The sequence below is a fragment of the Meleagris gallopavo genome, chromosome Z (assembly GCF_000146605.3).
Source record: "Meleagris gallopavo isolate NT-WF06-2002-E0010 breed Aviagen turkey brand Nicholas breeding stock chromosome Z, Turkey_5.1, whole genome shotgun sequence".
In the NCBI taxonomy this organism is placed as follows: domain Eukaryota; kingdom Metazoa; phylum Chordata; class Aves; order Galliformes; family Phasianidae; genus Meleagris; species Meleagris gallopavo.
In genome coordinates, this window is record NC_015041.2 from 7445793 (window position 1) to 7472362 (window position 26570).

Sequence of the window (26570 nt, forward strand, 5' to 3'; positions counted from 1 at the left end):
TTTTTTTTTTTTTGAGATTGCATCTTTGTGGATCTGCTGAAAGTGAATTAGAAGAATTAGAAGGAAATCTGCATTATGCTGTTAAAGGGGTAGACAACTCACTGGAGTATTCCACTGCTTTGGGAATTGACAAAGCTTGTGGAATAATTATGCATGAGAATTTCTTTGGTTTTTGTATTTTCAGTTGGATAATTCATAATTTATTTGGCCTTTCTTCTTGTGCACAGAGGCTTCAAAAGAAATGTAGAAGATTTTTGAATGTTTTGGTGTAGTTGCAGAAATTCACATTTTTGTGAAAATAAATGATGTTTAAGATGAGCTTGCCTCTCCAGTAACTGCTTAGGGAGCTGTACCGTGTTACATCATGAAGGCATAACTTCTGCTGGTAATTGTCTTTAGCATGCATTGCTCACATGAGCATATTCCTGGTACCAAAGTGCCAGATTTAAGCCATTTGAACTTAAGAGAGAGACCTGCACTTTTTAACGCAGTTAGATCCTGTTTACACATTATCAGCAGTGATGCCCTTCAAGAGTTATGCACCTACATAAAGATCTGCTAAGCTGCCTGTAAGTACGTGGGGGATGGCTTGGAAGAAAGCATGGGGGTGCTTTTGGGAGAACTTAACAAATAGGATAAAAATGGGACTTGTGGGTTGATCAGAGGTAGGAGTCAACAGCTGAAAGATGGTAGTGTGAATATAGGCTGTGAAGGTCCTTGAGGGCAAAGATGTGGAGCTTGTGTTTCTTGAGAGAGAGAATGGTGAACGGTGATCCAAGGAAATGATGTCTGTGAAATACAAGCCTGAATATGGCAAGCACTTTGGCAGTTTGAGAGATGAGTTGAATTGTGGAAGTATGTGTGTTACACAGGGAGGGACTGCATTGTCCAGGCATAATGTGTGTACAAGGACCTAGGGAAGCCTGGCAAGAGGAAGAAGCTCAGCTCAGGTAGATAGATGTATATGGGTTGCTTCAGTGGGTTGCACTCAGAAGGGCAGTACATGTTAGAAAGCAGTTCTCTTTTGAAAGAGTCATGAACTTCTCCAGGCTGAGATCAGATAATCTTCCAGCTCTGGTGTAGCTTCTCTTGTGCTAAAGACCTAGGAGTGGTGGCTGACTTGCTTACCTGCCATACACATGGTGATGAGACCTTTCAGGCACAATCCTCAGCATGTGCAGACAGTTCATGTACTCCTTTGGGTTGTGCAGACGGCATTCAAATGCATTTGTTGGAAAGGAACTTGTATGTGGAGAGGTAAAGTTAAATAATAATAGCTAATTGAGACCATCCTGGTGGTGAGGAGTTGTCTGTACAAGCCCTCAAGGAGATGCAGGGCAATGAAATAACATGCTGTTACTGCTTTCTCTCATACCAGAGAATAATTTATGGCCATACTGTGGGCATGAAATGGAGTATTTTGGGGTACGTTTAGCATAGGAAAGAAAAAGACCTTTCCTACAACATTCCTTGCACCACCGGAAATTCAGCTATAGATAAAGCCGGTCAGATTGGCTCTAATCACCACTGACTCCACGTCTACTGCTTCTCAGTGTCGTAATGCAGGTTAGATGGATGCAGGAGAGGATTTCAGTGTTTTAGTGAAAATACTTGAGAGGACTTGTGTAGAATTTCACATCTTGTCTGGACTTCCTTGTGATTGATATTGTCTAACTCTGAAGAACTTCATTCTTTCTACTATTGCCTCTTAGGGAATGTAGTTAAGATATTTGTATCGCCTTTGCTTATATTCAAAAATGAACAGATTCGCTATTCCAGGTTTATTTCCTGCATAGATGAAATCTGGACTGTTACATGTTAAATGGGAAGGCCGTAAGAGACTGCTCTCTTTTTATTGCCTTGACAACCAAAAAGTCTTACACAAATGGATGGATTAAGAAGAACCACACAAACAGTCTCCAGAGCCCCGCTGGTCAACCACTGAGAACCCCCGTTCTCTGCCAAAATCCTGTGCTGTGAAGGTTTTATGGCTCTGTAGGTGCTTCATCCTGAAAACCACTGCATACTGCTGACATGTTTTATAAGACCTTCCTGTTCCTGATGCAATGATAATGGTAAAAGGAGACCTAACTGCCTTTTTCCTTCCTCACAGAGCATGAGAAACACAGACTGTGTAAGAGTGCGGACTATATGAATTTACACTTCAAAGTGAAGTGGCTGTACAACGAATATGTTCGTGATCTGCCTGCCCTCAAGGGAAAAGTGCCTGAATATCCAGCGTGAGTGTGCTATATCTCCTGTAGTATATCCCCAATACACCTCTTCTTTGGTTATCCTGAGGGCACGCAGTTGGTTCACCTATGGCTGCCTGTATATAAATATACCATTTATTCATTCCTTCTTCTCCGTGTTTATGTGTATCTTTGTTCCCCTCCCTTGGTGTTCTGTGCTCCTGTTCTTGAAACAAATAAGTACCTTATTGTACTTTCTTCTCAGAATCTCAGAAAATTTAGCAGTAGTAGTATGGACTGTCTTTTAAGCCATTATGTATTTACAGTGTTGATCCTTGAAAAGCAGACTTTTACACAGGTGCTAATGTTCTAGTATTAGTAGGCACAGCTCTATCTACTGTATTTTTATATATATACTGTATGTATATTTCTCTGTGTAAATGTGTTACACAAGTACGCACACACACACCAGGATTTGTGAGTAATGGAAATGCTTTTGCTTTTTTGATAAGACTGGGTGATTCAGTTTGGAAACATGTAAACTTGTTCTTAAGCTCTAAGCAATTGTTCACAAGTTCTTTTTAACTTTTTAAAAGAGAAGCAGTAGATTTCAACTCTGGAGAAAATTTGATCTTTTTGTGATCAACCCAGGAAGAATATTGTAGCTGAAGGTCTTCCCCTGCTCTAAAGTAGAAGCAGGTAGGTTGTTTCTGACCAGTGTTTGTCTAACTGGTTTTCAGTAGCTTGCAATTACGATTATTCTACATCTTACTGTTATCCCTCCAGTGGTTTTGGAGGGTTTAACACACTCTGCATCCTCTCCTCCAAAACTTTCTTGCTTCAGTTGGAGCTTGTTTTATCCTTTCCTCCCAGCCTGGATGTGAAGAACAAATTTCTCCTCTTTTACAAAATGTTTCTCATGTCCTTTCCCAGTCTTCTGCCTGTTCTCATATGTTCCTATCCTTCCCTGTAAGTGAGATTTACTCACACCTCTTCTCTTGTCTTTGTCTATACATAAAACACTTAGACTTACACACTGATATTTCTTCTAGACCTTGCCTTGTCTTGCAGGCATTACTGCTGCTTTCACATGCTAGTATGGTAGCAGCCTTTTTTTCTTTTCTTTCTTCACTACTACCATTGACCAGTGATGTTTCCAATTGGTCACAAGCCAAGCCCTCAACAGCTTCCTACCTTGTTTTTCTTCCCATCTTTACAGCTGTCCAAATGCAGCACTTTGCACCTGCACTCTTTAAAAAACATGTTGCTTGTTCTGTTTCCAGTTTGGCATTTTGAATCCTTTTTTCATCCTCCTCTGCACACAGTGCTTTGAGCCTGGCATTATCTGTGTGCTAGTAAGACTTGAGGCAGTTGATGTAATTGGCTGGCTTGGGCCACGGGACTTGCTTAGCAAATCAGTTCAGTGAGAGGCATCAATTCAGTGAATAGGGTGCTGGAGTAACAGTCTCGGAAGTCTGGTTCCCTTTGTGCCTTTGAGTCAGCGCAGTCCTGGGCAAGTCATCACATTTTCTTAATCTCCTTTTTCTCCTGTGTAATCAGGATAATGATGTTCAGTTTTGTTTTGCAGTCTTCTGCAGAATTGTTCTGCTCTGCTAACTTTTGTATATATGAGCACTGGAGCTCATGTACTTCCGCAGACACTGGCTTCCCTCTTTACCTCACACTCATGTTTTAGTACAGTAGCCACATTATCAAGCACAAGAGTTGTTTACTTCAATGACGGCCTTCACTTGTTTTGAAATATACCTTTCATATCAATTACAGCAACCCTTTAATTTGCTTCATCACAAATATTTTTGATCTTCACAGAATCCTAGAATGGCTGAGGTTGGAAGGGACCTCTGCGTCCATCTGATCCAATCCCTGCTCCAACAGGTACACCTAGAGCAGGGTGTCCAGGCCCATGTCCAGATGGCTTCTGAAGTTCTCCAAGGAGAGATTCCTCAGCCTCTCTGGGCAACCTGTCCCAGTGCTCCATCATCCATGCAACAAAGAAATGCTTATGTTTCTTTAAACAGCCTTAAAGCTTTCTTAAACAAAGGTTCATGTGTCGGGTATGCCAGCCAGTAAACTCAGATAAAGATGAATTGCCTCAGTCCAAAGAATAGCAGCGGTTATCAAAAAACCTGCATTTCTTGTTGAAACTATGCAAAACTACATTTTTTATATCTGTGGGCTATTACTGTAGAAAGTAAAGGCTCTAAAGTATTGTAGGTTTTGTATTCCCTTTATTTTCTGAAATTCAGCAGCAGTTTCTGAAAATGAAGTATCAACATAGCTGAGAGTGCATCTTCAGAACTTCCTTCTTCATTTTTTGTATGCCAGCTGAAAACTGTGGAGTGTCCAAAAACAAAACAAACCAAGCAACTAGCTTTTCAGGTATGCAAAGAAGTATTGTTTTATAACTGATGTTAGCAAGCAGCTAGTGTTGTAGCTGTACTGGTAACTACCTTCTCTATAGTATGGAAGGCATTCCTGTCTCTAATCCTCTCTTTTTCTTCTGACTTACTAAAACAGTGTTTTCTTCTTGAACTATTTTGAAATCCTGCCCGCCTTCTTGTCTCTGCACTTGCCAGTGCCTGCTGAATGTTCACTGAGTACGCACATGCATCAGAGCAGCAAATGAGCAAGTTTAATTCACCTGTGAAGCGTGAGACCATGGCCACCAGGCTCATGGCCAAGCTGTAATTGCAGCCTTTTGTGTTGCATTACTGTTATGCAACCAGAAGGCAAACTTTCATTCAGTCACAAAGCACAAAGCACTGCCTCTCCGTGCAGACAGAACTGAGGGGTTTTTATGCAAACATCATTTGGAGAGGTTGGCTGTACAATCTCCAGTCATGCTATGCTGGATCCTGCAAGCATAGAATGTGATAAAAGCAACACGAGCCTCTGCCTTGTGTGCTGGTGTATGAGTCATTATGGGGTTTGCTCCTAGATCAATAATTGAAGCAGACAAGAGGACGAAGAAATTTGCTGTATAACAACATTTTGGAGCTATTTCTATATGAAATTGAATTATTTTTATTAATTTCTGTGGTAGATTATTTTGAACATCTTTCTGGATACATTGCCTTTGTGGTCCCCAGAGTCCCTCCTCACTCACTCTGCAGTCCAAGAACTAATAGTTAGTGGTTATTAGCCTAAGATAACTCCAGGTTTGTGTTACAGCTCAGAGCACATTCTGGCTCTGAATGTGCCCAGGGACCGGAAGAATTTATTAGATGGTTTCTAACTCTTGTGTTTTACTACCAGCCTGCAAAAGCCAAAGCTCGGACTGGGTTTACAAATGCAGATACAGAATTTCCTGACCTTACCTAAGTGATTCATTTTGCAGTCTAACATTCATATTCAACTTCTTTCTATAAGTAAAGCCTTTTTTTTTTCTTTTCCTTCTAATTTTTCCCCTCCAAAACACCCTAACATACTGTACCTTTTCCTTACTACCTTTGTCTAGACAATTTGGTAAGACTGCGCAGTTCATTTGATACGACAGTGTACAGTAGCCATAAAAATGTGCCGTTTCTATTCTCAACAAAGAATGGCCCTTTCTTATGGGTATGGTGCAGTCACCAAGGGTGAATGACAGCCAGGAAGTAGTTCCACTTCTCAGAAGCAAAATGGTGGCTTCTGTCACAGACAAGTAATCCTCTCTGTACACTGAGCTACGTGATGTGAAGCAGCGACTGTCTCAGAGCTCTGAAAGTAGTGGAAGATGTGTTCTTGCTTCCTTCTAAACTGCCGAGTTCTCTTCAGAGGATTGATCTTCAAAGTACACTATTGGAATTAAAAGCTGAATGTTGAAAGCACAAGAAAATTGCATTAAGCTCCCACAAATTCTGAAAAAGAGCTTAAACAGCCATTTAAAAGGAAGTTTTTGAAAAGATGGAAAGCCCATATGTCTGTGACATCATTGCACTGCTGCTGTCTCTGCTAACAGTGCTCCATGGACAGGTTGCTGTTGGCATTTAACACTGTCAGTTACAATTTCCAGTATTAGCGTTTATGTGCTTTATATTTCAAAGCGTAGAGAGTATTTAAGGGTATCTAGTTTGCTGTGCTTGTGAATTTGCTCTTGATCTCTCTCTCATGTCTGCACATGCTTTCATGTTCTTTGCAGACTCAGCCCATAATTAGCACAATCTGTATGAAAACAGCAGCTTGTTTTGAGAAGGTTGTGCTCTGTGAAGCTCATGTTACAATTCTTTGTACGGACTGAAATCATACATGGGCACTTTTTCCCTTATTTGTAAATGCTGTTTAGTAGTACTGGAAATTAAGATTTGCTTCAGCTGCAGTGAGTTGGCAGTTGCACACTGTCTGCCCTAGACAAATGTTTAAGCAAAGCCATAAGTGCTGTGTTGCTAAAACATAAACAAGAAAAATCCGTCCCCTTGAACTATGTGGATATGTCCCACAGAGCAGAGAACAGATTGATGATGAACTCTAAAACCCCACTGCTGAAGGTGCTTTGCACCTTCTCAAACAGTTGACAGTATTTTAACCAAGATTGTATGTAAGTCTCTTGTTCTGTGGAATTTGTAATTCCAGATGCCACTTAATGTAAAGCTTCTCCCCGAAATTCAGCAGTTTCAGTAGACTCCTGGACTGTGGTCCAACATTTAGCTTACATATCCAAGTGAGGAGAAGGTAGAGACAAACATTACTGCCCCACTTGAAGAGCTGCTTGTCTAGGGGACTCATCCCTGCTCCAAGGCTGTTGGTTCAGTGCTTCTGTATGAACCAATTTGTTCGTCTTTAGAGCAAAAACAATAAAAACTTGCTAATCAGGCTGGCTACCTTCCTGCAGGCCTTCTACACTTAGAGGTACTCTGAAGTATCCTCACAGGGCCATCAGTAGGCCAAGAAACAGGAAGCTGTTCTAGAGTAGGTATGGAGAAGAACATTTCTAGCCTTGATTTTACCTCATGACACTCAAGAAATATGTTTGTATCTGCAGATAAAGGGGTGGAAGGGTCCTGGAGAGGAGGCTTTTCTTCCCCCTGTACTCATTTGTGTCTCTTGTGTGAAGGATGGCAGGCCCCAAATGGGCAGTGGGAGGGTGTGTTTTCCTTGTTGCCACACACAGGTGGTGGGTACAGCCATCTTCCTTATACTGTCTGGCATATGGGTGAACAGAGAATAAAATGCAATAAAAGTGTTCTGAGAGGATAACAAGTTGAAGAAGTTCCTCATGAGGAAGGGTACCAAGGAAGAAGAAAGATAGGGAGAACCATGAAAAGAACATAGGAGCAGCAGTCTGCAGAGGCTAGACTGGTCTGGTCCAGATAGTTTGTAGAAATAAGAGTGTTTTCAGGAACTTTAATGGTACACGCATACAACAATATTCAGACAACTAACAGCAGCAAGCTTTCACAATGCTTGCTGAAACAACACCTCTGTCTGTCAGTAAGCTAGGAGAGCAAGGAAGGGAAAGTACTAATCTGAGGGCATTTAGTTCACTTAAACACTTAATGAATGCTGCAGGGAAAGGCATGTCCCTCAGGTGAAGTTCGGTTGGAATGCTCTGTTTCTTGCTGTAGCTTACTGTCTCTCCTGTTCCTCCTGCAGGTGGTTTGAGCAGTTTGTGATGCAGTGGCTGGATGAAAATGAAGATGTTTCCTTAGAGTTCCTGCATGGTGCTCTGGAGAGAGATAAAAAAGATGGGGTATGTACGTTGCTCTGTGTGAAGGATTCAGTGCTGCATACTCAAGTGCCCAGAACCAAATAACACCGTAAATTCAGTTATTATGCAAGTGGAGGATGCAGCCCTTTTCGCTTGCTGAACTACTGGGGAAACTTGTTGTTTGTAGGACTTTCCTGTACAAGATGGAGTGTTGTTTAATAGCAAAATGCATTTCATTCATTTGTGTTTTGTTCTTTTCTGGTTAATCTGTCAACCAGTGGATGGGTGTTCTCTCTTCTCTTTGTGTTTGTGAGATATGTAATTGAAATATAAGGCACACTGCATGTGCTTAGTCATGCAGTGAGAATGTAACCTTAATCCACAGACAGAGAACCTTAGTTTGACAAGTATTCCCAATGGAGAACAGGAGCAATCCAGTTTTAGTGACTGTTGGCGATATAGACTATGATGCTAATATAGATGTTCCCTTTATATCTTAAGAAAATATAAAACGATCTCTGTTTTCTTTTTCTTTCCTTATTAACTGACAGGGAAGCCATGCATCTCAGCATCGTGCTATGTTTCCTAATGCTTGTCTTCTCATAGTTGATGGATGACAGTGAACAGTGGCCCTCACAGAGTTGTCTATTCTTCTTCTCTAGGCCTTTTCAAGAGCTTTTGACTAATTCTGAAGGATTAGTGTTTTTTGGTATAGTTGTCTTGCCTCCAGTACTGCAGATGACAGAGACTCACATGGTGTCTTTTGTATCTTTCCATTTGAGAGTGACTCCTTGTATCTCTGCTTTAGTTCCAGCAAACATCTGAGCACGCTCTATTCTCATGCTCAGTGGTGGATGTCTTCACCCAACTCAATCAGAGCTTTGAGATCATTAAGAAGTTGGAGTGCCCAGACCCTGTCATTGTTGCTCATTATAATAGGAGGTTTGCTAAGGTAATACCCTCAATATCCAGATGTTTGCCTGCCCTTAGTGCATGCAAAACCGTATTGTCTTGGGTTTTGATTTTATTTCCTGGAGATCCCTTGTGTTGCTTAGAGGAGCATGCACACCTTGTCTTCACAGACTATTGGGAAAGTGCTGATGCAGTATGCTGACATCCTCTCCAAGAGCTTCCAGTCTTACTGTTCCAAGGAGAAACTGGTAAGTCATGCTGGATTTCACTTCCACTTATGGGAATCCCATAACTGTTCTGATGAAAAAAGATTCATTCTGGGTACTTGACCTTATTGACAGTGTAGCATTGCTTTTGTCCTAAACATTTGTGGATTGAATTCTGGCTTCGGTTTAAAATAAAATAAGGTCATGAAGGCAATCTGCAGAGTCACTTTAATTACTATTCTTCCTATCTGAGCCATACATCACAGAGGTGATTAAAAAAGAAGGGGGGGGAAATGGAACAAGTCGCTCCCCAGATTGGGTACACAGCAGCACTTCCAGTTTACTGTTGCATCCGTCTAATTATCTTGCTGTGCAATCTGAAATGAAGTATAATTCAGGATATTAAACAAACAAGCAACAAAGAAAAAGCAACTACTTGTCAACCCTGGACCTGTCCCGTGGTGTTATTTCTACCTCACACACATACACTAGGGAATGTAACTGCAGAGGACAGGACTACTGCTAAGGCTCCCTTGACTGTTGCTCTCAAACTTGTATTGGCAGAACCCAGCTAAGCTTCAAAGTAGCTCTGGCTGACAGTTCCCCTTCTGGGATTTACACCATTCCAGATAGTACAGTGCAGCATTAAGAAGCTGAAAGCAGTACAGTTTGGACTCTAGTAGAGCTTGGCAGGAGCAGTGGAGGGAGTCAAACATTTTCCTGACAAGGATTTTTTTATCAGCTTGTTTTATCTGTGATAAAGCTAAAAAATACAAAGGTGAAGAGCTCCTTGATGTGGGGTTTCTGGAACTGACCATCTCATTTCAAACTGCAGAAAAAAGGGCTTTGTTTTTTTTAGGATTGAATGCTCAAAATTTTGCTCCTTCCCTATTATTACACTATGAGAATCTGAGATCTGGTGGCACCTGAGGGAAGGTGCTAAGGCACAAATTGTACCGTTGTTGAAAATATATTGGCACCCTGAGCCATGACAGACACCTGTTTTTGTCCCACCAGCCCTGCATCCTGATGAATAACATCCAGCAGCTGAGAGTGCAGCTAGAGAAGATGTTTGAAGCCATGGGTGGTAAAGAGGTAAGAGTGCAAAGAGACTGAGCATTACTCATTCCTACTGTGCTGCTAGTTAGGTTATTTGAATCATACTGTCGCTTGCAGGCTGTAGTCATAAGGGGAGCCCTGTGACACCTGGCGCTGTAGCAAGTGTGAGGGGCACAGCCGTGCCTGAGGATCTTCTTCTAAATCTTTTATAAGATGTAGGAGCAAATGTTCCAGGGCACAGAGCAGCGCGGAGGAGGAAAGAACAGGGTATATACTGTGCTTATGTGGGCTAAATGTGGGCATGGCTGGTGGTTTCACAACTCTAAAGACAGATATGTCTGAGAACTGTAGACATCAGGTCCTTTCACATGGCAAATAAATGTCCAATATCTAATGTATTGCAGACACACAAATCTATGAGTTCTGAACTCATAGGATACTCAGATGTGTCCATAAGTGTAAATACCTTACTTAGTTTTTGTTCTTTGTTCTTGTACAGCCATTTTTTACAGAAATAAGACTTTTCTCTCCTAAATCACTGTTTCTGTTATGATGTAATCAGTGTGTTTTGTTTTTTTTCTTTTTCACTGCTTTTCAAGACTCAGGAAGCTGAAGAAAAGGCTGCTGATTCTGATGTTAGGAAAAAATAGTTTTCAAAGCCTAAGTGCATTTTCTTTGGTTGTGTTGTGGTAGAATTGTGCTATGACCTGTATGCCAAGAGGAAAGTTCACTTTGCTGATGGGCAGCTCGGTTTTTGCTTGCATGCTGTTTCAAATCTTTCTGGTGTTTAGTGGCAGAATTCTAAGAAGTTGCAAAAATCTCAGTAGAAAGATTTAGTCCATGGTGCAAGGGAAACTGCTTTTATTCGTTCATATGTGATCTCAACAATCTTAATTTCTTAGCTCTATATCAAAAAATAAAATTATATATGCTCCTCACTGTAATAACAATGGTAACTAAACACTTTTTTCTTCAGGAAAAAATAAATTTGTCATTTAATGTTCATGAAGCAATTTCTAATATTTTCATTTATGTGCACTTAATTTCCCTCAAGTTATCAATTTGCAACTTTTTTTTTTTTTTCTGTACTGGCTATTAAATAGGGTTTCCCTATAATTCAAATTGAAAATACCACTTGATATCATGAAAAATAATGTCTGTGTATGGGGAGAATGGTATCTAATGAGAATTGGCTACTTTACCTAGCCTAGGCCTCTATTCTACCCTATAAAACCCTCCTTTGGAGATAGCTGTGGTAGAACAGAGGTTGTCAACCCATTATTGGTGTGGAATTGGATGAAAAAAATGGAGAGGAACTCCAACTGTGAGTGATAAAACATGTAGGATGAAGACTGACAAACATGCTAGGGAGCTGCTTTTTGGAAGTGGTCTTTATTCTTCTCCTTTCAAATGCTCTTTTCCACTTCATTAGACTGCCACTGATCACCAGAAGCATCTTGTGCTGTGCTAGGCGCCTGAATTGTTTGCTTTCCTTAGGGATTTTCCTCGTGGTGACTATGTAGTGCTTTGCTTCTTGAGTTGAGATCTGCCAGATCCTTTGTTTTGAGGGAGTAAACAGACCTATAGTTGGAGTAGTCCTTTTTCTGATGCAGATTGACCCCAGCCAAGCGAGTGTCAACTGATGGGACAACTGCTTTGGAAACATAGCATGTCAACAAGCATGCTGTCATTTTCTTGCTTCAGGGCTCTCCTGTAGGCACCCTGCAGTGCAGTGGCATAACATGAAACAGAAGTGCTCACTTGGTACTATTTCATGGAATTTGAATCCTGAATACAGTGCCTTCCTATTCTTTTTTTTTTTTTCCCCCCCCCAAATGAGGAATATTATTTTTGTCCTCACTGTTCATATTCTTTCCCAACCTGTACTACTCAGAAGGTAAAAAACTGCAAACAGTTGTCTCTTGGTTTCATATGTGACATCGTGTGATCCTGGAACATTACTGGTTGGGAAGGTAAGAATATCAGTGTATTAGAGACCTCTCTGCAGGGTGTCTCTCTTTGTCTCTACTTGAGATCCCAAGGAACATACACAGACATTTTTAGTTAATAGGAAGAAGTTCTTAGATGACTTTTAGCATTTATCATTAATATTTTATTTCCTATCTGAAATCTGTTGATCTCGCAGGATCAGAACAGCTTCAGTGTGGCTCAGAGGCATTCCATACATTCTTGATGCAGATTTTGGAAAGACAGAATATATGGAGTTACAGTTTGCATAAAAAGCATAATAGGCAGTGGAATTGCAAATGAGTGCTGGGCAGAAACTGTACATAATTGTACATAAATAAAATTTGAAACTGGATTGTTCTTTGTTAAAATGGGCTGTGTAGGTTCTTTGCTAGTGTTCCTTGATCTTGGCCCCATTTATTTATTCATACATTACCTACTGAAATGTGACCTGCATTTTCTAACCACCAGTGCAGCTTTCCTAGAGGCTTGTGTCTGTAGCTGTCTGTGATACTACAATAAGCTATTCTCATGTTGCTTGTGAGAAACTGCTTTCTACAGCCCATTATTTTCCTTTGTTTTTTTCTAAATTACGAACTCATAAACACTGAAATTAAAAGCTTCTGTATGTTTTTCCCACTGCTGGGTCTATACGTGCTGTGGAAACTTAGCTTAAAACATTTCTGCACTTTTCCCCCTGAAGTCAAGTGTACAGAGTGAATATTGGATATGAGCACTGCCTAGGGAACCCAGAGCATTAGCTACCAAGTAGCAGCAGATTATCATCATGCAATTTTCATGCCTTCAGTTACAAGCTAAGCTGTACAATTAATGCTCTGGGAAGCTCTCTTCTTAATGCTTAGCCAGCGTTACCCCTCATTTTAAGTCCTAAGTTGCCTACCTGAATCATTAACTAGAGGAGAACTTAGAAACAGCCAAGGTTTTATAGGAAAGTTCTCAAAGGATTTATGGCACCTCCTGGTTGCTCCTCTTTACCCTCCCATGTGCCATAACTAAGGCCTCTCTGCTGTTGAGAATCTTGCCTGGATGCAGCTCACCAGGCTTCTTACTCTTGAACTCAGTAGGAAACAGGAGAGATGGTTGAAAGTTCAGTGCAGAAAATCCCTTTAGGGATGTCCAGCATGAACTTGCACCCAATTATCTCTGAAGAGAAGAGCTCCCACTTGTTAGCTGGGGAGGCAGAACAGCAATCAGTGACCTTAAACTGGAGCCAGACAAACCCTTCAACTTGTGTAAGCCTAAAATAGGAGTTCAAGGCAAGATTCTCTGCTTGCTGATTCATCAGACCGAATGATTTCACAGGCTCTCCTGCTTTAAGATGTGAATTGATTAACATCCACTGCATTCTGAAAAGAGAAAACTGTGTTTCTCCAACTGCAAAACATCCTTCCAATTCTGGCTGCTCATCATGCTTCATCACTGTGTGCAGAAACCAAGCAAGAATGAATGGCATCTCATGGAAAATTTGGAAGCACACCACAACAAATCTTGTGGGTTCAGTTTCATCCATAAAAGATAAACTTTAAGTGAAGTTCATAACAGTGTAAATATCACTTACCAAATAAGGAGATACCTTGAACATTCCAGCCTTGAATGTGCTCAGATGAGACTTCGAAGCCCAGATTGTCTCAAATAGTCACAGGAAATGAAGAGACTCTGCTTTTTACTCAGAAATGTAGATACAGAGTTAATGCTTTCCTGTTTTGCTTGCACCTCACCCTTCCATAACACACATTCAACTTCAACGTACAACTATGCAAATGGCAGCCTTTATTTCTAACAGACCTGGGGCATTTGCTCAGGGATCAGAAGCCACCTTGGTGTTGGTGCTCTCACATGTTTTGAACAGAGAACTTCTTGTTAGCTTTCTTCCTCTGAATCATCTCCAGTACACCCACAGAATGGATATAGTAAGACTGCTGAGTGATAGCTTCCAATAGAAATGATCTGGTCATGACGTAGTGATGTAGTGGCCCAACTGCATAATACTGCATCACGCTACCTGCCAGATTTATCATGCAGTCCAAGTGGAATTTCCTGCTATCAGTAGTAGCTGATATAATTAGAATTCATTGGCTGAACAGCAAAATGGACACTGTTCCATTTGAACGCTGCTACCACTGCTTCTCCGTATTGGCAAAGAACAGTTTGCAGTTACACCGTGTGCTAAGGAGACTCTGTGACTGATATGTCATTTAAGTATGTGAAACCTACTTGCCCCTTCCTAGTGGACTTGAATCACACTCAGTTAATTCTCTGATGTTTAATTTCAAGCCAAAGCATGTTAATACCTAAGGATTAGCAAGCAATAATATGCAGTATAGAGTCCTTCTCCTTTTCTAGTAGCAATTGTTTGAAACAAACAGGCATTCTAGAATGACAGCACACTTGGTGACTGCTGAACCAGAATGTCTATCAGGACTTTGCTTCACGAGGGTAAGGTTGGGTGCCTGAGAGGTAAATCTGACAAACTGTCTTACCAGTTGCACCCAGAAAGCTGTGGGTTGTTAGTCTGGAGGAAAGGCCATTTGTCTCTGCAGATGATGGGTGTTATCTTTAGTTTGCCTTTGTAGTGTGGGAGTTCTAAAAATCAAAGGGATACAAATTCACTTCAATGAAGAAAAATAATCATGGCTAGCACCTAAGGTTCTAAGGCCCAAGCAATCTCTTGCTTGTTTTTCTCTGTTCTTTAGAACTCTGATCCAGGAGTTTCATTGCACAGATTTAAGCATATGATAGTCAGTCTTCCACACCACCTTCCAAAGGAAAATGAACAGATCAGATTCTGTGTCCCCTAAGGCTTGTCTGTCCCTAACAGAAGCTGAGAAATATAAAGAGTGCATCAGCGCTGAGTACAGTAGTGTGAGCTCCTGTCATGTTCAAGTCCTGCATATGTGAACATAACGTAAAAATCTGAACTGATTTTTAGCCACTGTATTGGCATCTAGCCCATTACATTGGCAAACAGATAATCTGCTTTAGAAGTAAGAATGAATGCAAACATTTCTGGAAGGTTTTTCCTCTACAGTAAGAAGAGAAAATCTGTTTTACAAGTCACTTTTTCAAAGCAAATGATCTCAAAGCAGTCATCATGTGGTGTTATGTGTGCACACAGGTGGATTGGTCAGAATTGGCTGTTTCAAGGCTGGAGGGGTGACTACAGCTGGAGTACCGGGCACTGCTAAATGAAAAAACAGATGGCATTGGGCTGGTTATAATGCAGCACGCTTTTCGTACAGCGTATGCCAAGATCCATTTAGTGCTTGGGGCACTTTTACATGTTTTTTTGGTCAAGTCTCTTCTGATTAGTCGCAGTGGAAAAAGTTGTCCAGGTCTTTGTGAAAGTGGAGCTACTTGTGCTCAAAAGTTGTTAAGTGTGCAACTGTTACAGCTGTGATATTGTGGATTTTCAGAATAGCTGCGTCCAGTCTTTTGGGAGCAGTGATTGGGTTAGTCTTAAGCTTTAATACTGACATCAGGGTGGAAGGTGAAATAGCATCTTTCAAGACTACATGGAGAATTACTCAAGTAAATAGCATCCAGTCTAGACTTACAGTGACAAAATGACCCATGAACCCAAGGTAACATGCAGTAGAATCATAGAATCATAAAATTGCTCAGGTTGGAAAAGACCCTAAAGATCATCAAGTCCAACCACAACCTAACCGTACTACCCTAACAACCTTCTGCTAAACCATGTCCCTGAGCACCGCATCCAAAGGGTTTTTCAACACATCCAGGGATGGTGACTCAACCATCTCCCTAGGGAGCCTATTCCAGTGCTTAACAACCCTTTCTGTAAAGAAGTTTTCCTCATATCCAGACCTCCCCTGGTGCAACCTGAGGCCATAAATCAGCATTTGATATTTCTCAGCCTGCTTGCTCTGTTGGCCATGGGGAATGCAGATTCACTTTCTTAACCCTATGAATATCAGGAAGAGGGTTACGAGACTGCTGGCGCCTGAGACAGCCCTTGCTGCTGTATTTTTTGGACTTTTTGTATTTTTGATGAATTTGTGACTTCTTTAAGAGCAGGAGGCAGTGGAGGAAAGGATCCCAGTTGGTAAAGTCCAGTGTTGGTGGTTTACCTAGCTTGTTAAGGGTGATCTCAGTAGGGAACAAGAGCAGTGTGAAGGAGAAGAGACTGCCCTCTGGACTTAAGCTAAGTGCCCTTCTTTCATCCACAGCTGGATGCAGAAGCAAGCGACCATCTCAAAGAGCTCCAGGTGAAGCTGAACAACGTTTTGGATGAACTGAGTGCAGTGTTTGGTAACAGGTGAGTATAACAAGTCCCTGCTCATGAGGCGTTCCTTTCTAGTTCCTTCTCTAATCTCTCTTAGTCAGATTAAGAAGAGAAAAATTTACGTTGACCACATCATATTTTTCTTTTTTCCATCAATTCATGGTCTTTCAAATACTGAGTCCAAATAAGAGAGTGAGGAATATCTTTGTAAGTCCCTCTTTTCTGTATTCCTCTGCTAAGAAACAGAGATCTCTCAACTGTAAAATGTATTTGAATTACAGAGAATGATTTTTTTTTTTTTGTAAGCAGTGCTTGTCAGTAACAGAATTGTCTGCTCTTTTATTGCTTGGAAAGCTGTTTTCAACTTAGCATTTATGAAGAGTATTCTTGTTTAAATGTTCTGCTCTACATGTATGAAACAGCTCGCTGATTTCTGATTGTTAAATGAGTATTGAATACAAAGGAAAATGGTTTAGAATTTGAGATTGACTCGTTGCAGTGTTTCAGTGAATGGTGTTTTCTAGTGTTTCAAGGGGAGGAGCTCTCTAAGGAATTGCTAGAGTAATAGATGGCAATTAAATTTTATTTTAAATCATGATGCAATTGAAAATGTGCTTGAATTTATAATATAAATTTTGGAGTGAGCCATAAAAGATGACGATTAAACTAAATCTAGAATTACAGGTTTCTCAATTGATCTTCAAAAGCAACCATTTCTCCTGATAAATCCCACTAATTTCATGTTGTGCTATATAATAAGATTAATACAGGCACATACAGTCATATAGCAGAAACTTGGGTAAGGGAAATAATGCAAATTGTACCAAGCTGGCTTCTTACAGATTTGCAATACCTAGGACCAAAAATCATGGTAGGATTTGTCCGCATTTATCTGAATTTGAGCAGACAGAGCTAATGGGGAGTTTCCATTGCCAGTAATGGATGGTATAGCAAGAGATGGAGAGATTTGAGTAGTAACTGAGCTGAATCGATAAGATTCATAATTAGGTGGAGGATGAGTGAGAAATCATAATTGGGAGGTGAGTTTTAGTATCTAAAACCTTTCTCCATGGTGTCACTGCTACAAGAAAATTAGGGTACCATCTTGACATTTGCAAATATGATTTAAAGAGATTATTCTGCATGAGCATACATACCATGGAGAGTTTGAGAGACGTGCCAGCAAGAGATTTAACTAGTCAGACAGCTCAGATGCCTCACTTATTCCATAGCAATAGTAGGGAATGAAAAGTGGAGCTGCAGTGCGCTGTATAAGCAGGAGCTTCTGATGTGAATGTGGGAGGTAAGACAGATATCCACAATATTCTATATGTAGTCTGTAAACAACTGCTCCTACAACACTGTGCACACCTGACACTGCAGATCTTACCATGCTTCATCTGCGTGCACTAATTGCACCTGCTGGGAAAGCAGCACGTATCTGGAGCATCTTGCCACCTTTGCGCTGAGAGAGGGCTGTGTCTACAAACAGAAGCATTTTGTGCTATAAAGGATTTCAACAGAGAAAGGGAAACTTGAAAGGGCTCATGTTCATGCAAGGCTAGTTGCTGTTTTGTTCTTGGAGGCGACAGGAGTGAGGAAAGGAATTCCTGCAGGAGCGGGGGAGCAGAGGGCCCTGTCTGACTGCAGAGGTTAGACTGGTTTATTTAACTCACTGCTGCCAAGGGCTGCTGTCAATCTGTATGTGTGCAAGAGCTTCAGGTGAACCTGTTGCCGCAGTAACTGTTTCATCATTTTTCGTAATTGGTGATAATTTTGCCCTGCATTAACTTGTACTTTTCAAAAAAATAATTTACTTTTTAATTCCCTGGCAGGGGGCTTACAATGTCTTCAGGCAAGGGTCTCACAGCCAGTGCACTGTTTGGAAGAACTGTGGTGTGAGATTAGCCTGCAACAGAATAAGGACTGCCAGCAGTACAGGGGATTGTTGGTACTGTTTTATTTGATGAGTTTTATGCCTCTGGTTAAGCTGTTGTTGTAGCCACAACTGGTTGCTGCAAGCTCCTCTCTGTTAGAGAAGGGAAGGTGGAAGGGGAGGCTGCACGCAGAGGACGTGCTGTCGGTCTGGAATTGCTCCAGGGAGATGAAGGTTGGAAGTGAAGCAGAAATGCCACAGGGGTTGGAGGGTGGCACTGCAGGAAAGGGAAGAGGTGATGGGCTGGGAAGGAAGGTTAGAGCCACACAGCAGAGGGAGTTTTATGCTGGGACCCAATACATGGATGCCCTAATGACTCACACAAGAGTTCATGCCACTTACACAGAGTTGGTGTTTCTGCTCTTAAAACATTGCCTGAGCTACTAGCACTGGCTTCTCCTCCTTGATGCAAGCTTCTGTGCCTTTAGTGGATAGCTAAATGTCATTTGTAATGTCTGTGGTTAGAAATTGTTCTTTTAAATGTCAAAGTGTTTCCTTTTATTCTCTGAGTGGATATTTTGATGGTTTTGTTGTGCTATTCATCATATTTAACCACTATATTATTTCATTTTGAACCTCTTCTTTGCAGTAAAAGATAGAAAGATAGCTGTGTTTTATGTCTGCCTCTTGCATGTCGATGAGCACAGTGTGCTCGTTGGGCAGCTGAGCCCCGCATCCCAATTTGACATTTTGGTATAACACAGCCTGTATGGCAGTGGACTGGTTTCCGTCAGCACCTGCTCTCAGGCTGCCTCTATGATCTTCAAGACTTAGGATGTGTCATGAGGAACTGAATAGCATGCTTCTTGGCAACAGATACAGTAAGTAAATAAAGAGCAGATCTCAGGGAGGAAGAGAGTGTAACTGAGTGCCTAGTTTATGGACTTGCAATATTTTCCTTTATGTACCAGTGGCGAGATCTCTGCTCCTGATAATCTTGTTTTTGCTTCTCTTACCTGCCCAGCTTTCAGGCTCGTATTGATGAATGTGTCAAGCAGATGTCTGATATCCTCTGTCAAGTGAAAGGGGCAGGAAATGTTGCTGCTAATGCCAGAAACACGGTTGCACAAGATGCAGATAACGTCCTGAGACCATTAATGGATTTCCTGGATGGAAAGTGAGTGCTCAGATACACATTGCACATACATTACATCAGGTTGGGAACATGGTGGGGGAAGGTGGAATAGTTCCTGAGTAGTTCCATGTTCTTGAGCTGCTCTTGAGTTGTCCAGCCTGTGAATTCTCAGGAAAGATTAATGGTTTTTCTTCCCATATCTGTCTTTTTCTCATGCCATGGATCATCTCTTCAATCTACATTCAGTGCCATATTTCACTCTCATTTCCCTTTCTCCCTCTGGCAGTTATAGCAATCAGCAAAATGCACTGCTGATCAGGTAGTGGAAAAGATGCACGCTGTAAACTCTACATGTATCAGCTGTGGCTTTCTCCTATACAGACTATACTGAAGGCAATTAGTAAACATGCTGCAATGCTTACTGGATATATCCACAGCCTGTTATCTTGGTCATGTGAAGTGGTTGCGTTCAAGCAGTAGCTAGTGTTGTTCTGACTATAAAATACACTTCTGAACTAGGCGATGTACACGAGCTTTCTGCAGATCAAGTTTGACTCAGATGAACTGTAGATCCATTGCTTTAAGTAGCTGTCCCCATTAACAAAATGTAGCATTATTCTGTTGTTCACGGACCTTCTGTTGCTATCTGCACATAATTCTTCAGCTAAGTCTCAGTCTACCAAAGAATATTTTTTCTCTTAGTATGAAGTTAAGCTTCCTGTTGCACAGCAGTTCTTTATTTTGAAAGGTGTGGCCTGATATTTTCTTATCAAATGCTGTGAGAGAAATGAAAACCTACAAGTTTAAAATAATAAGTTTATGTTGGTTTTTTAATTCATCATCTCATCTCTTTTGAGCATTTTCCATGCATGCCTTCACTGATCCTCAGAAGACACCTTCCTTTGAATCAGTGGAAGCTTAGGATGCCACAGACTTCTCATATAACCATGGCACAAGTCATAATCTAAGCCTGGAGTATTTTCTTCCCTGTTCTATAGAAGAAAAATCATTTTTGTTGCCTCCAGCATCCTACCCGCATCAATCTTGTTCCTGTTCGGTTTCACTCATTTACAAACTGGCTGTGGGTAAAATAGGAAATCTATGTTACATGCTGTAGAAGAGCTGGCTACCATCTGTGCACTGCTAGTGGCTACAGAGTTCCTCCTTTATAGCTCTCCCAGTGTGGGTACAAAATGCCATTGGAAGTGACTGTTGGGCTTCAAAAAAAATCTTAAGTTTATTGGCCTTTTTGGTAGCCTGCACAATAGTAAAGGAGGAATCCACAGAGATGAAGCATTCTGCTTTATATGAAAGATAATAAACACATGGTAGGTGACTGCTGATGAATCCAATTGCAACAATATTTAGATTAGTCCTGTCATTGCTCTGAGGTGGTTTTCATTTAAGGACTTCAACTGCTATCAAAGGCAGAAACTTCTGCAGTAAGAGTATGCATAATAGTATAGGCAGTATTCATTTAGTTATTCAGTAATGATCGTAATAATGAACCCATGAAGGTATAAACCCATTTTTCTGTATTTGTATTTTTTTTCCTTTTTACTCTGCAAGCCCCATGCAGCAGGAAGTTCCTTAAGAGGAATCAGCTCGGTTGTGCCTCTTATGGATGAGAGTATTCCAAATAACAATTTAGTGATATCCTGCATAATCTCCAGGTCAATAAACAGAAATTACTAAGATCAAAGATGTCAGTAATCCCAATGGCTTTAGAACTAGAGCTCCAAGAACGAAGGCATAGTGTACTTTATGAAAAAGGAGGATTTTTTTAATTTACCTCTAGAGCAATTGTTATGAAAAACTGCTTTGGGTGGGACATTGGTTCTCCCATACACATCTCCTGTTTCCTTGCAAATCGCATTTTGAATTTACTCATTCCTTGCTTTCTCCCCGCAGCCTGACACTGTTTGCAACTGTGTGTGAAAAGACAGTGCTGAAACGGGTGCTGAAAGAGCTCTGGAGGGTAGTAATGAACACCATGGAGAAGCTGATTGTGCTGCCTCCTCTTACAGACCATACGGTAAAGCATTTTCTCCTTCCTGACTCATAGCAGAAAGTGTTGCCATTCCCCATGAAGCTCAGCTCCTTGCCTAATGAGTCATCTGTCCAGGTAAATTTGTCTGCACGGAGACTGCTCTAGGATGGAAAAACACATCTATTAAAGTAAGAGAGCAGCTCTATTTATAGTGGGTTAGCAAGATACAGAGCACACTATAGAAAAAAAAAAAAAAACAATTCAAAATCCATGATCTAACAGGAGTCGCCAATTATATCAACTCACATTGATTAGAGATTTGCAGTCCCTTAGAGAAAGCTGTATAAGAGGGCTTATTTGGCAGTTAGCATTGGCTTCATGGCATTAGAACAATGCCTATAAACACTTTGCCTAATTATTGTCGTGCATTGGTCAGGTGTTCCTCTGCATAGATGTGGTTAATTTAGCATTGTTTTTTAATTGCATCTTCCATGGCATTTTAACATCAGTATGGGCTGGCATGGTTTCTCTTTCTCTGAAGCTGGGGAGCTGGAAGTGTGTCCAGTTTGCCTTCAGAGCAGTCTTCTATATAATTGTTCAGCTGTGTGGACATGCTGAATGAATGTGTGACATTAATGTGGGGATGTTTTTAGCAATGAAAGATTAATCTCTTTCCCAATTCTGAGAAACCACAGCAATCGATTAAATGTCAGTCATGCACACCCAGCTGCTCTGGAGATGTCACTCAATTGTAGGCAATGTAAAGTTTGAACCATAACCTCATTATCTGGAGATGATCCAAGACTTCTTTTCATCTGTTTTGGAGAGAACTTGTGGTCTGTGGCTAATTAATGCTAATTTATTTCATCCCAGTAGTGAGTAGAACAATAGTGGTTTTCACTATTCAGCAGTTGCCTAAATAATTTGAGTGGATTTCTTGGGTTGCAGCATATAGATAAATGATGCAAACCTGCAACTTGCAGTAAGGATGTTTTGCTCTGAGAGCACCCTTGCATCTGGCCTTGATGATGATGACTTTAAACAGAACCACTGAGACACGGTGCTGTCAGCCTTGCTAAGCACAAAATCAGTGTGAGGCATAAATTTGCTAAAGACTCTTTGCTCTGAGCTCAGGTTAGGAGTGATCATCTGTTTTTGTTTTCAATCCAGAAAGGAAGAAAAAAAGATTAAGAAGATGAAATTTCTTTATTTTTCTTGAACTGCTGTAAGAAGCAGTCTTTAGAGGGGACAGAGTCTCAGCAATGTAACTCATACTCCTCCCAGCCCTCAGCAGGAGAAAGCCCTGATGATACCTCTGTATGTTCAGAGGAGCCCTGGTTTGGGGCTCCTCCAAGAACGCTTCCACAGACCTTAAGTAGAGAGGATTCATGGTTGAAAGAATCCCTTTTCTGGAATATTTAATTTCTCTCTTTTCTGTAATCTTGCTAGAGATGTGATATGTTTCTGATAGTGGTCATGGAAGGCATTCTCAGGTAGAAGGTCCTCTACACACTGCAGTATGTCTAACTTTGTGTGACTCAGTCACTGCACAGTGCTTTAGAGCCTGTTATTTTCCTGTCCTATCTGTTCCATATAAATCAGTTTAGCATGGAAACGATAACCTGATCTTTTCCCTTCCACTCCGAGCTGCTTTTGAAAGATCTTCTGTAGGATGGGGCTCAGATGAGACAGCATGCAGCTACTGTGTGTGAATGATGCAGTGTGGATAGGGCGCTTGGTAGCCTGGCACTGATGGACTGAGATTGCAGGTGCCTTAATAACTTTCAGATGACTGGCTTCTGCCTCTCTGGGTACTGACTGGTGGTGTGTTGTGAGATTAATAGCAACATGATCTCCAGTAATTCATGGAGCACTTCATGCCTCACTTCTTTTAAGTAAAGATCAACATTTAATTAAACACCCTCTGTCTTGGATGAGTGGGTATGCAAACATAGCTATCTGGGAATCCTTATTTTGAAGTTCAGCACACAGCTCTTGGGAATATTAGCAGATTAGAGTTATATTTCTTTCTCTCTTCCTGCTTGGAACAAAGCAATAGTTTCACCAGTGACTGGTCAGGTCAATGAAAAGTTGCTTAATTCATACACAAATGATTCCTCCAAAGCCTGTCCTTTATTTACTTCACACGGCACATTGCGACCATTCATGCGAGGCTCCATTGCTTGCTCCTGCTGTGCTTTTCTCAACTCATCAGACTTTTCTTCACTAAATGAATACATTTCTACATTTCTGGTCCAGGATAAAAACAAATTTTCCTTAAGCTGCAGACAGGTTTTACATATGACTTCCAAACTGACTGTTCTTTAGGTTTGCCTGTGAATAGTCCAAAGCAATTCTTGGAGGAGAGTGTAGCTTTAAGAGCTTTTCTGAGACTTCCTAAGCTTGTATTAGTTTAAATCAATCCTCTCCCTTGTGCTTGCTAGGTTCAAAAGAGTCCAAGACTCTCTCGGTGGGGAGAAAAAGCTTTCTTAGCCTTCAGTAAAATGATGGTCAGTGAATTGCACATGTATTCAGACCTTTATGCCTAGAGGAAGTTATTTCCTCTTCTTCATTTCCCCTTTTAAACCTATTCCCCCAGTGTTTGGTATGCTGTGGCACCTAAAAAAGAGTCCGATTTCTCATATGTAGTAGCAAATGTTGCCTGATGGTGAAGCTTTTTAAATGAACTTAAATGCTGCTAATAAAGGGACAGGTCTCATTGTTGCTGGATATAGAAGATACAAGATTTAAGAAAGGAATGTACAATGTCAGATAAAACTTCCTTGCACTAATGTGTCTCAGAAAATAAGCCCGAGTAATGATACATTTTCCAAAAAAGGACTGAAATTCCAAAGACAGTAGGCTTTTGTTTCCTAACTTTGTCAGCTGAGCAGTAGCAGAGCTAAAGTGTGGTAGTTGGAGTCTCTGGGAATATAAATCAGTACATTTCCTTTGGCTTCTAGCAATTAGGCTTCAATCAGCTGATGATCTCTTTCCAAATGCTTTTACTGGGGAAAAAAACACAGATCTTTAACAGGGAATTTAAAATCTTATGTTGCAGACTGTGGACCTGTTTCAGATTTGCAAAAAAGTTTAGGAAGGTAAAATTAGTGATGCGGAAGGGACCTGGAAAACTGATGCTGTCTAAGGTCTGTCCTCTTTCCAGCTGTATTTGTCAAAAACTAAGCAGAAGCAATTCATAGGAGTCTTAATTATCCCTCATCTTCTGTCCTTGACATTTGAATCAATCCTGTTGTGAGCAATTTCTCTCAAAAGTACACAATATCTGAGCGTAGTCGCCTTACTTCCCTAGAGCTGCACCTGGAATAAATGCTGTCTGTAAAGCTCTGCAATATGTTTTCCATGAATAACTAATAACTTTTTGAGCATCTTGTTTACAAGAATACCACTTGGCAGAGAAAGGAGCTGTCCAGTTTTTCATTAGGCTTTACCAGCACTGATGACAAACTGCACAGCAGTAAAATAACTTCTCCTTGCAGACACATTGACAGAGATTGGCACTGATTGATGAGGATTAGCAAAATGGGCAAGAAGCGCCACGGAGCAGTTATCTGAGCAGCTTTGTTCCTTGAAGCGTATCACATCACGGGGTATTGCTCAGTGTTACTGACCTGCCTTCTTTTGAAGCCTGCAGCAGTCAGGCTACGTGCCTGGGCTAGTTAATGTTGTTGAAATTTATATATATTTCACTATATATATATAAAGATTAAGAATCCAATGAAAACTGGAAAGACTGGATCAAGAAATGTTAACATCAGTGTATCTTGGAGCTACTTAACTTCATTTTTTCAAAGTCCGGGTTGTAAAAAAAAAAAAAAGCAATTGTTAATTGTTTTTCTGGTTGGTCCCCAGTCTTGAATACCTTAAGTTTTAAGACCACAAACCTTATGATCAGTCGCACTGAATAGCTGATGTGTCTGACAGCATTCAATGCTGGGTACCAAAACACTGTTTGAAGCTGTGTCCCTTGGATAATTTGGTGTGTCCCAAAGTGAAATCTCTGTTTGTGTCTCTCTGAACGCAGTTATATCCTATCTTGCTTGTTGGAAATACAGAAAAATTTGAGAGTTGTTTTTAGAATTACTGTAAGGTACTGGCATCAAGTTAAGCTCCTCATCTAATTTCAAAAGCTTTCATTTATGGATGCATTAGCTATCCTTGCCTACACTTTTTTTCCCTTAAGAGTTATGAATTTAATCAGTTACCAATTGCTTCTGTTTAGCTATAAAGTCAATAATGTTCACTCTGTATTGATTTCTATTCAAACATAAAAGGCTGATGATCAGTGAGGGCCAGGTGAGGGTTATGGTTAGAGCAATTCAATAGGGTGTCTGAATTCAGGTCACGGAATCACAGAGTTTGAACAATTTCAGAAGGTGGCAAAACTAAAGAAAAAAGCATCTCATTTAGAAATTCAGTTCTGAACTGTTGTAAAGAGAAGAGGGTGTCCAGTGTCCCTAGAGCAGGGCTCAGTTTCCCTTTATTACTACTGTCAGCCGCTCACGCTTTTCTTCTGTACAAAGATACCTGCTAATTCCACTGGCAGATATGAAGAAGCTTTTTAGCTCAGGGGAACACATCAGTGAGGCTGATCTTAAGTTTAATCCAAAGGAAAAAAAATAATAATAATAACAATGATTTTTGCAATAGAACCTAATTCCTGCTCCACAGAGCACTGAGTTAAAAGGCATCAAATGAATACTGAAGAAGTCATCAACTATGAAGGCAAACTGGTTGGCATAAACAGGGACAAAGGGCCATGTAATAATTCTGGTCTTGCATCTTGCTGAGTTTAAATTCCAGGGATATGAGATGAGCAGCATTCATGTCAGTTGAGTTTAAGTGAAGAGTGAAAGATTGTTGAGATAAGAAAGGATAGCAGAGGAGAGAGAAGAAGGACTGTAGAATGGAGAATTGCATTTATTGGAGACCTTTGGGTAAACATGGTCCATAGAGAGCCAGCAGACCCCAGAGATGATGAGCTTTATATTTTCCTGAGTGCTTTCCCAAGCAGAAACACCCAGCTGTGTGGAAAGTGCTACCCAACAATATGTCTGATTGTCCCTGAAATCTTATTTCTGGCATTCAGCTGGGACAACCCCTAAGTGATACCTCTGATGACATTTATATGTATCACAGAATCACAGAATGGCCAGAGCTGGAAGGGACCTCAAGGATCATGAATCTCCAACCCCCCTCGCACAGGCAAGGCCACCAACCTCCACATTTAGTACTAGATCAGGCTGCCCAGGGCCCCATCCAACCTGGCCTTGAACACCTCCAGGGACGGGGCATCCACA

The 26570-nt window shown here is 40.9% G+C and overlaps 2 protein-coding genes across 4 annotated transcripts in view; both read left to right on the forward strand.

Moving 5' to 3' along the window:
- LOC100550826 (phospholipid-transporting ATPase FetA-like) overlaps positions 1 to 26570 on the forward strand; it is a 422496-nt gene that overhangs the window by 56337 nt on the left and 339589 nt on the right. The window lies entirely within an intron of this gene.
- On the forward strand, positions 2079 to 21339 carry LOC116217516 (protein unc-13 homolog B-like). Its single transcript, XM_031557190.1, has 8 exons — positions 2079 to 2240; positions 7785 to 7881; positions 8648 to 8791; positions 8922 to 8999; positions 9975 to 10052; positions 16193 to 16281; positions 19149 to 19301; positions 21171 to 21339. Exons 1-8 carry the CDS (start codon positions 2152 to 2154, stop codon positions 21322 to 21324), a joined length of 882 nt encoding a protein of 293 aa, XP_031413050.1. The 5' UTR covers positions 2079 to 2151; the 3' UTR covers positions 21325 to 21339.